The sequence below is a fragment of the Lepidothrix coronata genome, unplaced genomic scaffold (genome assembly GCF_001604755.1).
Source record: "Lepidothrix coronata isolate B3197 unplaced genomic scaffold, Lepidothrix_coronata-1.0 Scaffold305, whole genome shotgun sequence".
In the NCBI taxonomy this organism is placed as follows: Eukaryota; Metazoa; Chordata; class Aves; order Passeriformes; family Pipridae; genus Lepidothrix; species Lepidothrix coronata.
In genome coordinates this window covers 604,655-621,180 of record NW_016690485.1, presented here as the reverse complement: position 1 = coordinate 621,180, position 16,526 = coordinate 604,655, and the positions used below count along the sequence as shown (strand labels likewise).

The 16,526-nt window shown below is 52.4% G+C and overlaps 1 protein-coding gene across 4 annotated transcripts in view; it reads right to left on the bottom strand.

Annotated features, from left to right (window-relative positions):
• The window catches only part of LOC108508603 (acyl-CoA dehydrogenase family member 11-like), an 18,227-nt gene extending 2,620 nt beyond the window's left edge, over positions 1-15,607 (bottom strand). For all 4 annotated transcript variants that reach the window (XM_017837492.1, XM_017837493.1, XM_017837494.1 and 1 more), the window contains exons 1-12: positions 15,184-15,607; positions 11,634-11,866; positions 10,962-11,061; positions 9,795-9,912; positions 8,944-9,077; positions 8,684-8,842; positions 7,924-8,018; positions 7,571-7,670; positions 6,385-6,525; positions 5,579-5,671; positions 5,090-5,197; positions 262-433 (exon numbers count right to left, since the gene is read on the bottom strand). In XM_017837492.1, coding sequence (XP_017692981.1) covers positions 262-433; positions 5,090-5,197; positions 5,579-5,671; positions 6,385-6,525; positions 7,571-7,670; positions 7,924-8,018; positions 8,684-8,842; positions 8,944-9,077; positions 9,795-9,912; positions 10,962-11,061; positions 11,634-11,866; positions 15,184-15,483 — 1,753 coding nt within the window. In that variant the 5' untranslated portion in view covers positions 15,484-15,607. The remainder of the gene's footprint in view (positions 1-261; positions 434-5,089; positions 5,198-5,578; positions 5,672-6,384; positions 6,526-7,570; positions 7,671-7,923; positions 8,019-8,683; positions 8,843-8,943; positions 9,078-9,794; positions 9,913-10,961; positions 11,062-11,633; positions 11,867-15,183) is intronic.
• Positions 15,608-16,526: the final 919 nt, after the last annotated feature.

Sequence of the window (16,526 nt, the reverse complement as noted above, 5' to 3'; positions counted from 1 at the left end):
ACCCGCCGGGATGTACCGACCTGAGATCTCTGAGATTTAGATGGGATACTGGGAAGGAATTGTTCCCTGTGAGGGTGGGGAGGCCCTGGCCCAGGTTGCCCAGAGAAGCTGTGGCTGCCCCTGGATCCCTGGAAGTGTCCAAGGCCAGGTTGGACAGGGCTTGGAGCAACCTGGGCTAGTGGAAGGTGGAACAAGATGAGCTTTAAGATCCCTTCCAGTCCAAACCTTCCCCTGATTCTGTGATTCCTGCCTTTGCCCCACCTGTGTAGATCCGTGCCAGGCTGTAGGAGAAGTCTCTGGCTGCCAGCTCCATGGTCACGGCGGGCTCTGGTCCCGCTTTCTCCAGGAACTGTGCGAGGCTGCCCAGGGCCCCCCGCACCCGCTGCACGACCGGGGCCAGCTCAGCAGTGCCCGACACCAGCTCCAGCTTTTCCTGCAAACAACAACCACGGGAAAAATGGCAGCGCCTTCGCCTCCTGCGAGGGAAGGGGCTGGTGGGAGCCTGCACACGCCCGGCACTGACAGCGAGCTCAGAGCCCGGTGCTGCCACTGGCACTGCCCGGGGGGAGCAGCAGCAGGGAAGGGGATGTGTCCAAGGGGAAGCTCCCTTGCCGTGGGAATGGAGAATTCCTGTGGCCAGCCCCAGGGTGTTGCTGTTTCCATGCTGGCTTCCCAGCTGCATGTGGGGACCAGCTCAGAGCACCCCACAGTTGGGTGTCTGAGCAGCACAGTGGGTGGTGCTGGTCACTATTTGGCTTCACCAATAACCTGCAAACGAGACTAAAGGCGGTAAAATCTGTACCCAACTGGTGAGAATCAGTTACACAGAAAGAATTATTGATGTTTCTGAGGTGTCAGTGCTGGGGTGAGCACACAGCTCCTCTCACTGGAATCCAGCTGGGCTGGGCTGCACAGGCTGAGCCTGGCTGTGTTCTGTGCCCCAGCTCCTCCCTCTCCATGTTCTCCAACTGCTCAGCCCAGAATCCCACATCCCCAGTGCTGCTGTTCTGGGCTCCGGGGGCACAACTCCCCCCAGCATGTGCTGGACAAATACAAACACAGCCCCAGTGCCGAGAGAAAGCCCAAAGAATTCCAAGCCCACGGAATGATAATGAGGTGTTCTAAAGGAGCTCGTTGCTGACAAGGATCAAAGACCTCAAAGGCATCAGCATATTCCCAGCAGGTTGTGTGGAAGCCAGAACAGAGACAACACGTGCTCCTGTCAGCACCTCCCGCTGTGGCTGGGGCACCACCACACAGCTGGGAAGTCTGCACCCCTGGAAACACAGAGCAGGAACACAAAAGCATCATTATAACCTTAGGGGAACAAAAAGACCTTGTATTGTCTTTGTCCTCCAATTTTACACTTTTGCTTTTGTTCAGACTGAACTTATTCCTTTCCTAACCAAAAGCTCCTTCTGGAAGATCACGCTGGGTTTTTCCGTGTCCTCCCTGCATTTGGGAGTGAGAGGCTGGGAGTTGCTCCAGGGGTGATGCTCGAGGCAGGAGCAGCTCCTGCTCTCTCTCCTGCGTGTTGCTCTGCTCCAGCTCCAGGGTGTAACTGGGGGGAGGCACAGACATCACTGCCCTGCCTGCACTGCTCTTTTCTGTCTGAAATCATCAGCAAAAGAGCTTCAGAGCTCCAACGTTTGTGATTCCTTCTGTTTTCACTGAGGAATTTTAAGATGCTGCTCATTTGTTTTCTCTCCATCCAGCAACGTGGTCAGAATGGTTCTTACTTACAAGGCTAATCATGAGTATCTAAAAATACAGCGACAGGAAGAACATCCCCAGCAGGGCTGAAAGCACCATCTCATGTTGATGCTTTAGGCAAACACACAGCCCAGCCTCAGTAACCTCCTTTTGCTTCCTGCTGCCTGAAAATTGGGGTTGTGCTCTGAAAAGGACCTGCAAACACCACCACGTGTCTCAGATTGTATGGCTGATTTCCAGCCTGAGTTACAGCCCTACACAGACACTCTGGAGGCAGGAGTTGACTCTGAGCCCTGCATGATGCACAGAGGGCTGGAGTTCAGACACTGCCCTGGGATATGCCCAAATTTCACCTGAGCTGACTCAAATGCAATAATCAGCAAACTGCCCAGAGCTACTTTAGAGGCACTTTTCAGATTATAATTGAATTCTAAAGTACACCCAAGGCTCTGGCTCAAAATTCCAGCTGATAAAATTTTAGTACAACATGAAATGACTGGGCCTGTGCAGCATCCACCTGAAACTGCCCCCTCGGTGGAACTGGAATCCAGGACATGTCCTGGGCTGATCCCCCAGCGTGGGCAGCAGGGCAGGGGGGATTCTGCCCCTCTGCCCCCTCGAGTGAGACCCCCCTGCAGAGCTGCCTCCAGCCCTGGGAACAGCACAGGGAGGACGTGGAGCTGCTGGAGAGAGTCCAGAGGAGGCCCCGGAGATGCTGCCAGGGCTGGAGCCCCTCTGCTCTGGAGCCAGGATGGGAGAGCTGGGGGGGTTCACCTGCACAAGAGAAGGCTCCAGGGAGAGCTGAGAGCCCCTTACAGGGCCTAAAGGGGCTCCAGGAGAGCTGGAGAGGGACTGGGGACAAGGGATGGAGGGACAGGACACAGGGAATGGCTTCCCACTGCCAGAGGGCAGGGAGAGATGGGATATTGGGAAGAAATCCTTCCCTGTGAGGGTGGGGAGGCCCTGGCCCAGGTTGCCCAGAGAAGCTGTGGCTGCCCCTGGATCCCTGGAAGTGTCCAAGGCCAGGCTGGATGGGGCTTGGAGCAACCTGGGCTAGTGGGAGGTGTCCCTGCCCATGGCAGGGGATGGAATGAGATGAGCTTTAAGGTCCCTTCCCACCCACATCATTCCAGGATTCCATCCCTGTCTCTCACAATCACTCTTCATGCCATGTGTTCTCCTCAGACTTTCCAGCCTAATAACCTCTGGATAAAGTGGTTTGTCACAAAGTCACCTGTGTATTAAAAACACCAAAAAAATCAGCTTTTCACTATCTCATTGCACAAGAATGAGGAAGTTTTGTGTATTTCCTGAGGGTAATTACAACACTGGGTTTCTGCTCCTGGTCACAACACCAGCAGCACTGGGCATCCCACCATCAGTAGAGGCAACTGTCCCGGGATAAAAGCAAAAACGGGTGGCAGAGGGGCCAGGGGGGATGTCAACCTTGATCCAACCTTCAGAGAAACAAGTGCTGTGGGAAGTACTAATGCTGCTCTCTGCAAAGCAGTCTGACATTGGGCACAAATCCTGCACGCTGAGAGCCTTGATGGACAAACATAAAGTACATTGTACTTGGTTTGTGTGCATCAATAAAAAGGAAATGGATTGGGGCAGTTAAAATCCCTTTATGACGGGCTAAATTATTTCCTTGCTAGACAGGAATGGGAGGGACGTTTCAAACGGAGCCAGACTCCCAGAGACTGAAAAAATTTGGACACTTGGAGCTCAAAATAGAGGTTGTTTATCACCTGTAAGTGAAACCCTGATTCTGGGGTAGAAACTCAGCGTGTTCCTGCAGGCAGAAATCCCTCCCAGGCTGTGGTTCCACTGCCTGGCTGCCCGAGGCATAAGGGAAAAGCTTGAACTGGCCACGTCTGATCTGTTCTATCCAGGAGCACCCCCAGTGCTGTCCCAGCTGAGCCCGACCCAGCCCCTCTCCCTGGAATGCAGCAGCCTCGGAGTGACGTGGACAGCAAATGCAGTGGCACTTACTGGAATTTGGAGACCTTGAAGTCAGAGCTCGCTGCCCTCCAGCCCCACACACGGTGATTGGTGGGAGCACAGTAATGAGCTCGTTAATTAATGAATCTCAGAGCTTGGTCGCTGCTGTGCAGGTCCCTGCTCTGCATCAGGGCTCTCCCCAGGCTCCCCTGATTATCCAGCCGGGCCCTCCCACTGCAGCAGGGAGGTGCCCTGGGGATCAGCACGGCACCTCTGTGGGGGGTTTGTTTGGACTGGTGTTAAATGGGAGAGTGTGGAGGCTGCTTCTGTCCAAATGATTCTTGGAGCCAGACCCTTTCCTTCTCCGCTCCACCACCTGCAGTGTCAGCCTAAGCTGCTGTTTGCCAGCACCTGGACCACTTGCCATTAGCAGTTGTGCTCAGTCCTGCTCCTGAGCAGATTTGGCTTCTTGTTTGGTCATCAAATGGAGGTACTTCTCCTTTCTCAAAAGGTGTCTGAGAGGTTGGCAAGGAGACACTCATCCCCCGAGGTCAGAGGGGTGCTGTGCACAGAGCACAGCTGAGCTGGGGTTTGAAATGGGAAGAATTTGCAGCCACTGGGAGAATTACTCAGGATCTTGAAAGCCCTATCTAGCTGTCAGTGCTGCAGGAGCACAGTGTCCCAGACTTTTCCCTTCCCACAGGGTGTGGATGGAAAAGTGAAGGCTACACACAGCCCAGTCCAGCACTCCAGATGCCCAGGATTGCTGTACATCTGGATTGCTGTGTCTGGATTAGTAATGTCACCTCTGGGAGAACACCCTCTGCTACACTGATCCTGGCTCCCAGGCTGGTTTCTGTCTCCCTTTTTGAGACACATCAAAACAGTGATGCTCATTTACCTTCATGAAAATCTGAGCTGCTTCGGGCCTGTCACCTGAGCAGCTTTAAAGGCAAAGCCAGAGAATGGCAAATCTAGAGAGACAGCAATGGAATTCCTCTGGCTCTTCCCATCTTTTCAGTGGGAATAAAAATAGACAGTCATAATGCAGTAGGTAGCTCTAGTGAGGTTCAATATTCAGCAGTCTTGTGGTGATTTTCCAGTTAAGGAACAAAACCACAAAATTATTTTGGATTCAGGAGGGTGACTCACATTAAAAATGTACTTATTTTGGTGCCTGTCATGAGGGACTCTGACAATGCCAAACTCTTCACTGCTGAGCTGAAAGTATCTGCACACAAGGATCCCAGGACAAGCACTACCTGCATCCTGCTATTTAAGGAGCAGGATTGTAAGACACCTTTGGAATACTAGTATAAAACTTTCAGTTTGGGCATATTCCCTGCCAATCTCATTCAGGAGCATGAACCCCAAACAAGGCTCTGCCAAGGTGGGCAAATGAGGCTGAGCAGGGCTTTTGGAGTGGGCTCACCTGCACTGTGGACAGGAACACGGCCATCACCCGTCCTTGGCTCTTGGCAAGGGATCGCAGGACATCGAGGGACAGGATGTTGGTTGTTCCCTCCCAAATAGACAGAACCTGTGGGGAAGAGGAGGCTGGGCAAGAGCAGGAAGGAGCCTTTGGAGTGACTGCAACAAAGATAGGGGAATGTGAGGAAACAAAGACATGGAGCAGAGCTAAGGGATATTAAGGAAATCTCCAGAAATGTCTGGCCTCATCTGGGGAAAGGAGGGAGCTCAGCTCCATGACTGTGCTGGGGAACAACCCCAGCACCAGGAACACATCCTGTCCCCTCCCTGGGAATGGTTGGGCTCAGCAGGAAGGCAGTGAGGGAAGAGCTGCCACACCTGGAGCGAGTCTGGGAGGATTGTGTTCCCCCTGGAGCAGGTCTTTAGCAGGGAAGCAGAGTGCTGTGCAGGGCACCAGGGCACACACAGGAGCTTCTCCTGCTGCTCTTACCAGAGTATCCCGGAGGATGACTGGCACGCCCGTGTCCTCCATGTAACCTTGGCCCCCAAAGCTCTCCATGGCCTCCACAGCCACAGCAGTAGCCTGGAAAAGGCAGAGCTGGCATGATCCACAGTGCATGAGGGGAAACAACAAACCTCCCACAGCAGTTCCTACTGGGATGGGCTGACTGGGCCCTGCTGACTTCCTGAGGCAGTTTCCTCACTACATACAGGAGGAGAAGCTGGGGAATGAAGACTGAGAGAGGACCTGCAGGAGCAGCCAGACCTTGGGAGAAGATCCCAGGAGAGTCTATCTCAACACAGTCCTTCCTAGGCAAGGTACCTGTGGTGTGCTTGGTACATGGGAGCGTGTTTCTCTGGTCCAGGAGAGCCCTAACCTTCAGCTTCTGTGTATGTCAGCTGAGGGCCATGAGCAGAGGACAGACCCCTGAAGTTAAGGCTAATGTTAAGCTCTTAACATCTACTCTTCTCCTTATTCACAGTGAATGATATTCTCTGTGGCTGTGTCCTCCTTGGACATGGGGAGCCCCAGCAGCATTCCTGTGGCACATGGAGCACTCCTTGGCAGTGCTGGCTGTCTCTGTCCCCATCAGATGGCTCAGGTGAGAGCAAAGGGACAAGGCTCCTACCCACAAAGTCCAGTCTCCAGAGCAGTACCTGCTGCAGGTCCTGCTGGTATTGCCCCCTCTCCCTGCCCTTCATGTTGGCTGTGTCACTCAGCCCTCTTTCCAGCTCTGTGGTTGTCCATGTGCCACACAGCCCCTTCCCAGGCTAATCAAACTGCCTGTTCCATACCTGCTTCCCTGTGTACAGTTTGGCCACAGGGACCAGCAGTCTCAGGAGCAGCTGGTCCTGCTCACTGGCCAAGTTGGTTTCTGCCAGGCCGAGCAGGCGAGCGACCTCCATGAGCAGCAGAAATGCCCCTCGCACCTGCACCTGAGAGCAGAGAACAAGGGGGGTCACTGGCAGGGATCTGGGACTAGGGCTGACTCCATGATTCCATGCTGAGGTGCCATGGGACTGCCTCGAGGGGAAAATGCCACCCCTGCCTGCACAGACCCACAGCTGCAGAGACAGAGACCTCCTGCCAGGCAAGGCACAAAGCACAGAATATCAAAGGTGCTCTGGAGCTGCTGCTCTTGGACACTGTGATCTGAGGAAAGGGGCAATGCCACTTCATCAGGACTGCTTGAGCCTCAGCAAAGCTCCTACCAGTCATCCAGGCCACAAATCCACATCCTTTCCAGGGGTAAGGGATGTGAGACCACACATATGATGGTCAGTCTCTGAGCACCAGGAGCTGCAAGGTCTGTGACAGATTTCTTGCTGAGCAACTTACTTCCCTGGCAAGCTGTGATTTGGGAAGCATCAGGATATGGAGCTCTGTACTCCTCTGCGTAAAGATGTGCTGTGGGACTGTATAGGATCTGCCCTTTCTTTCAGAGGTGGAGTTCTGGCCACAGGCTAGGAGAAGCTGGAGCTTGAAGTTATGTTTGACAGATGTTGACACTTTCCCTCTCCCCCAGCTCTCAAGAGAATTTTTAAATGCTGTTTACAGCCCATCTCCTGGTGCATGAGCTACCAAGGAAGTTGGGTGAGTCTGTACCACCCCTGGACAGGAGGCTTGTAACTGCAGTTCAGGTGACTGTGGTGTCGGGCCTGGACTCTGATGCCAAGACCCAGTTTCAGAGATCATGGCTCATCACAGCAGGGGCACCCATGAACTTTGGTGTTCCACTCAAGAGAGTTCCCAGGTAATTGTTTAGGATAACCTCAAGTCCATCAGAGAAGCTGGGTCTATCATCAGATCAAATCCCACTAGAATGTGGCAGCTCCCTTGCTGCATACACCTTGTTGTAGCAGGAAGAGCCTCCTACATCTGACTGCTGCACACAGGCAGGCTGGCTGTGCTCATTACCAGCAGAGGATCTCTGCCCTCTTTCTTTCCCAACAGGTTCAGCTTGGCTCCCAACAGCCTCACCTCCATCCGGGCTATGGTCTGCATGTGTAGGGGATGGTCCTTGAGGAGCTTCCCAAAGGCAACCCTCCTGCGGGCGTACTCCCTGCTCAGACTGATCATCCTACAGGGAACACAGGCAGAACACAGGCAGACCTTCCACTTCTGAGCATTCCCTTCCAGCCACCCCCACCAGAAGAACCCTGCTCAGCTGTAACCCCAGCCTGGGTCACCCCCAACCTCCTCCAGCACTGCTGCCTTCCAGACCTGTCCCACAAAGGCATTAGATGTCACTCAGCACAACGCCGAGCATTGCCAAGTCCCCTTGTCCTGACAAGCTGCTCCTTCAGCTCTGGGGGGATCCATGCTGCCTTCACCTTCTCATGGAAGCTACTGCACCAATGACATTGTGGATCCGAGTGATGTTCAGCATGTTGGAGATGGAGGCCACTCCACGACCCTCTGTAGAGATCTGGAACAGCGAGGAACAAAAGCTGCTGTGAGCCTTTCACACTGCCCTGAGTGGGGATGGGATGGATGTGGAAGTGAAAGTGGTGCCAACAGACAGATGGGCACGGGCTCCACTCCATTCCTGTCTGACCTCAGGCACCTCAGTGCTTTAAAATATGGCTGTCCCATGTTAATCAAGTCTATGGCACAGTGTGGCTGCTCCATCCCTGGAAGTGTTCAAGGCCAGGTTGGATAGAGCCCTGAGCAACCTGGTCTAGTGGAAGGTGACCCTGCCCCCATGGCAGGGAGTGGAATGAGATGAGCTTTAAGGTCCCTCCCAAGCCAAACCATCCTGTGATTCTATGATTCCATGACCAGAGAGGTGGCATGATCAGTTCTGGTCCCTGTTGCTTGCTCTACCTGCGCATTACACAAACTGTACCTCAGCTGGCTCAGTGCATCTGGATTAGGGAAATGACCAGCCTAAAATGACTTTCTTTTTTTTATTCCCTCACATCTTTTCCTGAGCTCTTCTCAGCCATGCTCCACACAGACCCACTGCTGAACAGCCAGACAACAAGCTGGAAGGGGGGGAGCTTTTCCAGTTGGGATCACTGCTGAAATCCCCAAGAGTGTGTGCTGTGCCAGGCCAGCCCAGTGCCCAGGGGAGGGTGAACCCTTTCTCACCAGCTCTGCTCTGGCTCCCTGCAGCCACAGCTCTGCCGTTGCCATTTGTCTGGTGCCCAGCTTGTCTTTGAGCCGTTGCACCTGGATGTTGTTCAGCTTCCCTTCCTCGTCTCGAACCCTCAGGAAGAACAGGGACAGGCCCCTGGAACCCTGGGGACACTGAAAAGCACACAATGAGGATTTAATTATGATGAAACAAGGTAGAAAGAGAATGTCCCTGCTCCTTCACCTGGCTCTGCCACCCAACAGAACTGGTTTACCTGTCCTTCAGCATCTGCTATCCTGGCCAGGGTTAATGCCATATCAGAGTCAGCAGCTGATGTAAACCACTTAAATCCATAGAGACGAAAGGTACCATCCAGCTGCCTCCTGGCCACGGTCTCGGTGCCGTTCGCTGAAACAGAGGGGAACATTTCTTGGCCTTATGGGACCTTCTGTGTCAGTCAATGCTGCTTTTTCAGTTTAAGCAGCAGCTCTTTTAAGCTACCTCTTGCTATGAAGATGGAGCATGGGTGAGCTTTTAATCTCTTTCATTGACCCTCGATAAAAAATGCAGCGTGTATAATCCAGTGCCTCCGGTTCTTTAGGGGCTGCCACAGCCGAGAACACTAAGGGCTCTACGGATCTGGGAGCCCTGCAGTGATGCACATCTTTCACTTCACAGCTGATCTTTTCACTGCTTCAACCAGAAAACCAGCTGCAGCTTCATCAGACTCCCCTTCCCCAGTTCTGCCTCTGCAGCAGAGTTCTGAGGTTCCATAGCCCATTATTAATGTTAGTAGGCAAATAACTAATGTTATTACTAACTAACATTAGTCAAGTTGAAGGCCAAGGATGCCTTCTCAGTCCCAGCTGGGATGGACTTGACGGTGTGGCTCAGTGTTTAGATTATAGAGCTAGAGATCTGTGTGTTACCGGTGCAAGGAGCACGGGTCTGTGCCTGCCTGTGTGTTCTGCTTGTGCCAGTGGACAGAAGCTGGGCATTTTCTTGGTTAAAAATCTGAGCTATGCAGAGGATTCCTAAACCAGCTCCCTGGCTTTGTAAGCTCCCCACACCCTTCATTTTCTCAGTTCTCACTGCCACATCTGTCTCCCACCTCAGGGCACGTACCAACATCCGAGCCGCCCCTGCGCTCCGTCATCCACTGGCCAGAGGTCCAGAACTTCTTGGGGTCACGGGATGTCAGACGGTCAAAAGCGCTTTTCAGAGACCCGGGAATACCCAGCGACTGTTTGGGGGGAGGGAAAAGAAGCTGAGATGATCATAACACAGTAGATGAAATCAGACAGATGCTTTAACTGCCCCTGGTGTGTCCTGGGCTCAGACCAGCCGGTCTGGAAGCAGGTGGGGGTCCTGAACTGCAGAGCATCTGCAGGTGCTGCAGAGAGCCTGTGAGCCAGCCAGCTCCTGCCTGGCTGCTGCAGCACTGTGCACACAGAAGGTGTTCCCTGTGTTACAAAGGGGAGTGCTGAGCATCCTTATCCTCCTCAGATTTCGGCACCGCTGGACATCTGGACAGAGAGCTCCCAACACAGCCCATGTGCCAGGTATCAGCATATGTTCATGTACACTGGATGTCACCAGCTGGGAAGAGGTAACTGCCTTGGGCTGGTTTCATTTTTGTTGAATTAAAATGCCCAGTTAGATACTTAAAGGATATTTTCTTCTGAATCCTACGCAGCCACTGAGGCAGTGCAAAGGGTGTCACTAGGATGCAGAACCAAATATTCCAGCTGGGAAAGTCTTGGTGGCTTGGTGAATTTACACCAGGTATGGATCTGGCTCAGTATATCTAACTGCCACTCCACATAAGGAATAGGAAAACAAATAATCTTGTAGTAAAAACATCATAGGATCATGGAATGGTCTGGGTTGGAAGGGACCTTAAAGCCCTTGTTCTGCCCTCTTGTTCTACCCTCTGCCATGGGTAGGGACACCTTCCACTAGATCAGGTTACTCCAAGCCCCGTCCAACCTGGCCTTGGACACTTTCACTTGGGACACATTTCCAACTCCCTGCAGTGTCGCAGGTGTCACGTGCAGCAAAGGCCTGACTGTACACAGTGCTGTAAGTAAACATAAACCTGGCGTGGGCACAGAGACTTTGTCACTAACAGACAAAGGCAGTGGGGGACGGAGCTGAGTCACAGAGCAAGCAAGGGCCGTGCCCAGAGCCAGATGGTGGATCAGTGCTCCTCCATCCTTGGCCGGTGCTCCCATCTCTAACCAGAGCTGCCAGGACGTGGGCTGTGCCCTCAGGGACCAGCTGAGCTCATACCTCAATGACTTTGGCTGCCCCATCAGTCATGGCCAGTGGACAGTTGAAACCTCCAGAGGAGGTTGAGAACAAGTACAGTTTGACAGCCTGGTACAGGCGGCTGAGAGAGAGAGAGAGAGAGAGAACAGACGGGTTACACAGCAGTGCAACAGCGGGAGGATAAAACATCTCGACTGGGAAGAGAGGGAAAAATACAGCCAGAGCAGGTGAGGATCAGACCACTCATTTCTGAGAGGGCAAAAACTGCTCCAGCCAGGAGGAGAGAAGAGAAGCAGCAGAGTTTCTCAGTCTCAGTGGGACTGCCAGCACCAGGCCAGCTGGTGCAGTTTTTAACAATAAGAAATGTGGGTCTGTCTCCATGGACTGGAACACAACGAAACTGCAGGTGAAATATCAGATCTTTAGCTGCGTTAGCTGGAGCAGTGCAGGGAACTGCCAGGCCCCACAATCAGGAAGGTGACATCAAAGATTATTATGATCAAGTGTGGGCCTTTAGTTCTGGCCTATCATTGTTGAAGTGGAACATTGCAGTGGACAGACAGTGCTGCTGGGGACAGCAGGAGCTGAGCTGGTGTCCAGGCAGCATCTGTTACCCGTTACACAACCAGCTGGATAAACCTTGCCAAGAATAACCAGGAAGGCTCTGAGTCACTCCCATTCTCCCCCAGTTACCTCCAGTTGGAGTATTTTCTCTCATAGGCCTCAGCAATCAGCCCCTCTTCCGCTGAGATCTCCTTCATCCTCCTCCAGGCCGAGCAGGTGTCGATGCGATCCACGCGCTGTCCCCAGGCGTCGAACTGCCGGAACACCGGGGGGTTCAACTCGCATTCCCATCCCAGGGGTTGGATCTTGGTTAGCAGGCGGTTTCCAAATCTCTCCAGGTCCTGATGCACCTCCTCCAGTACCTGTGGAGCAACAAGAAGAGCCCTTCAGCACAACCCTGGAAGGCAGGAGCCTTGGCCCCAGCTGGAAAGGCAGAGCACTGCCCATGTTGTCCTGCAGTGCCAGTGGTCTCTTGCCACCTGGCCCTTCCGAGCATTCTGTAACACAGCACAACAGCTTCTCCCTCTCCCTCTGGAACAGCTGTGCTCCATTGACACTTTTTCTCTTTTTGCCCTCAAAATAATTTTTTCAAGTTACTTTTGGCAGCATGTCTGGATTTCACAAAAGGCAGAAGTGCTTTAGTATCAGGGCTGAGAATGACACAGATGCACATGAGCAGAGGGGTTGGATGAGACAGTCTCCAGAGGTTCCTCAGCCACTCCATGATTTACTGCTGGAGAAGAATGCCAGGGGAAGGGCTGCCAGAACTGGAATGCCTTCCTCTGTACAGGAAAACTTTCACTGGGCTTAGCAGTTACCTGCCTGTCAGGTTAGGAAAGGAGGGATGGAGGAATCATTTCATCCTCAGCTTGGCAGGCAACGTGTCTTGATTCAAATTCCCACCCTGCATCCAGCTTCCTACAGGACCCTGGAGAAGAATTCATGTGCCCTTGTTTCCCCTGGGCTTGGCTGACCAGAACAGAGCAGTCTGTCCACAGTTAATGGAGGGAAACCAGTGCCCACCACAGAGGAGTGACTCATTCCAACTCCCTCACATTCCTGTTTCAAGGTGACAGTAATTGCCTTCTGCAAGTGTTCTTCCCTCTCTCTGGAAAACATGAGTGAAGTTGCCCAGCCTTAAATAACCTGACTTAGAGAAGATTAAAATCAGGCCAACAGGACCCAACCTCCAGCACTGCTGGACCCTCATTATCATAAACACATCCGAGGCTGTACTGGGGGTCAGGGAAGCACCTGATTTGCTTCCATCAGAGGAGTATTGTTTGCTGTCCTCTGCCCCTCGAGAGACACTCATTCCCTCCTCAATAAAACAATCAAGGAGGTAAATACCATAGTTGCTGTACCTAAAACAGTGCAGTTATAAACCCCATTAATGTGCTGTTGATGAAATGCAAACACAGCTTCTTCCTTTCCTGCCCCCCTGCATTGACTCTCCACTGAGCTACGTCCCGTGTGATTGATTCCTTCAGCGCTCTGCTGTTCTGCACAAGTGATGAGGACCCAACACACACGAAGCTGTGTCCAGGTGCTGCTCTGGAAGTCTCCACCCTCAGACCAGACACTTTTCCTTCAGGTGAATGGGGAAAGAGTGTTAAAAATCACAAAACAAGCCCAAACCATGCACAAGAGCCTGTCAGCTGGTCCAGCTCACACCGCAGCCCTGTTTGCTGTTGGAGCCCAGCTGGGATGGGTGTGCACCTCCAGTGCTTATCATCTGAAGGTTGTTTACAAGGCATAACCCCGGAAACCAGAGTTCATGGACTTTGCTGATCCCTGAAGCACAAGAACCTTTGAACTGCTTACCTGGTATTTTTTTGCGGGGAGAAGAGCATGAGCCTACCAGATAGATCTCTTGATTTGAATTCACACTACAGGGAGCTCATCCATATTTCCTAAAAGTTTTCATGCCCTGATCACACACAGCCTGACAAACCACTGACTTGCCCAATAAACAAATAGATGTGTTTATTCCCAAGGCGAAAGAACAGAATCAAAACTCCTGTGTTTGTGACTGCTGAGCATCACACACAGCAGCCTGAGTGCTCCAAAGAACAGACACTGGGATATGGAGAGGACACCTGTAAAACCATCAGGGTCAGGGCTGAGGCTGCTGGGTGATCTCCTTCACCCTAATCTGCCCCTTGGTATTCCAGGCATGAATATATTGGAAATGTGCAAATTACTGGACATTAGGACTGTGACCCTTTATAGTAAAGGACATATTTTCAGGCTGATCAACACCAGGTATATACTTCTTCACAACAATGCTCAGAAAAAACAGGTGCTTTGTTCTGTGTTCTGAAATCACCTTCAAACAAAGGAAGAAATCTTTTGTGCCATTCCAGGAAAATTTCTGTGTTCGCCACTGAATAGTACAACAGAAATAAACTTTCAACGTGGTGTCTGCTTTGCTGGGACACGCAGAGCTTCGGGGGTTGCTGCTCTCCTGGCCAGGAAGGTGTTCCCATGGAGAGCCGGCTCCCAGTGCTGCAGACAGCAGCCGGGGCTCTCCCTTCCAGCAGCGAGGCAACACTGCCCCGCGGGGACCGAGAGCAGAAATGAAAGGGAGATGCTGCTCTGGGAGATTTCACAGCCGCTGTTTTCTCTTGGGGGAAGGAGTGGAGGCAGCTCTCAGCCTCGCTGAAACACAGCATTGATCCTTTTATTCTTTGGGAGACCTGGATTGTGATTCTTCCAAAGGTGCAGATTAGGAGCAGGATCTTCATGGTTGCTCAAAGGCATCGTCCTTTCCCATCTTCTCTTCCAGCAAGAAGGCCACGGTGGTGCTTAGGGAGGCCTCATTCCTGTCTTTAGGGACAGCTGTGACAAAAGCAAGCTCCCATTGCTCCCACCACACTCTTCTCACCCGGTGCCTGCGAGGCATCGCAGACATGGAGGGAAAGCAGAGGAGGGCAGAGCCTCACTGAAAGCCACGTTTTTCCCCTCTGCTCACCCAGTGGCTTTAGAGGTCATTGCAGCTTCTGCTGCGATAAATCATGGAGAGACGTCACACTCTGCTCCATGAGAACGGGTCCCTGAAAAGCGGGAAACCAATGTGGACCCTGGGGTAAGGAGAGCTGCCTCCTCCCAGGGGTTCCTCAAGGACGAGCTCACAGCACAGAAACCCACAGTTCAGGGTATCACCACATCACCTGCACCCCTAAAACCTGTACAGGGTCTTTTCTGGCTGAAAACCAACCCAGAAATGCCACTGGCCTGTGCTGAGACCAAGCAGACCCCAAGGGGCCTTTGTACCCACTCGAGCACTCAACTGAGAACAGCCCCATTCCTTAAGAATTTCCTTAAAAGCCCCTCTTCCCAGGGGAAAAGAGGTGGAAGAGCACAGCAGAAGTTGGAGGCACCTTAGTTTTTAACTTCTCTCTGAAATTCTGTTCTCCAGACAACCAGACAACAAATACCCACACCGACAATCCCACAACAACATTGCAACACCCAGCCCAGTCCCAGGAGCCACTGAGCCACTTACTGTGGCACTGTTTCTCACTCCTGCCCTCAAACATTAGTTTTAAAGAAAGCTGATAAATTCTCCCCAGTTAAATGCTCAAAGGTTCAGAGAAACATTCAATTCACAGGCTGAAACAGCAACTGGGCGGAGCTGTGGTGGGTACACACGGAAACACAAACATGCACACCAGACCTTGGGAGGAAGGTGAGTTTTCAAGTAACTCCGAAGCAAAGTATCCTCCAAGTACGGGTTCCCAGTCTTGGGCTGCTCTTGGAAGAGGGTCTCCGTTGGTCTCCTCACAAGGGCCATTTCCAGATCTTCTAACACTTGTTTCTGCTGCGCGCTGACCGGCTGCTCCTGCCCCACGGTCGTGCTGATTCCTTTAACACTTAGTGTTTGGCACCTGTCCCTGGTGCGAGGCAGAAAGTGACCCGACTGCCAGGGCTGGATGGTGGCACTGGATCTCCACCAGGGCAGGCGACGGGCAAACATGATTCAGCAGAGCCCTGAGCGTGTCACACCAACAGCTCTCACCTACAGACCGTTCCTCACCCGACAGCAGCACCAATCCTGGCTTGTGTGAGTGTTGTGAAACTGTTCTGTCTTCACTCCTCCCTCCGGAAGGAGTTTTCCTGCAGCTGTTGTCAACTGAACTAGGGAAAAGGTCTTTGGCAAGAGATCAGAAAATGGCCTAGAAAAACACAAGTACTCAGGAAATACAGTGTCCTCCCCTACTAGCTGGGCAAAGCATCATAACCGGTCAGACTGACATTTCCAGAGCTGGGAGAATTGAGAAGGGGGGGATGAGGGATGTATTCTCACCTGAATTGCTTGGACTGATAATGGGGTAAAGATGAGGAGGAGAAAATACATTTCTTTATCTAAAAGATAACAAAATGCCTGCAAATGGGAAGAATTCATTTAGGCAGGTTATTCTGTAAGTAAGATAGTGGGGAAATGGAGAACTCATCCTCCTTGCCTGGTCTGTGAAATAATCTGGTTCTTACAGAGTCCCTTCGAGTTGAGTTGGGACAATATTGTCTCCCTTTTCCCTAGAGAAGTACCAGAATATTCTAAGAACGTGGCTTTAGTAGTTGAAAACCTGCACCTTCCTCGAGGTGATATGCTGCAAATAAACCCAGTATTTGGCTATAAAGTGATTTTAAACATGCATGATACCACACGACTGTCCCTGCCATGGCTGGCCCTGCCGCTATTTCTTCTGCAGGGTCACCTTGTGTCCTGGTTTTGGCGAACGACAGGGTTAATTTTTCGCAGTAGTCGTGAGGGGGCCAAATTGGGGAATACCATCCTAAAACAAGGACACCTTGTCCTGCCCGAGTTCCGGGTGCAGGGCAGCAGGGTCAGGGACAGACACGGGGTCAGGGACAGCGGCACACACAGACACAGGGTCAGGGACAGACACAGACACAGGGTCAGGGACAGCGGCACACACAGACACAGGGTCAGGGACAGACACAGACACAGGGTCAGGGTCAGGGGCACACACAGACACAGGGGCAGGGACAGACACA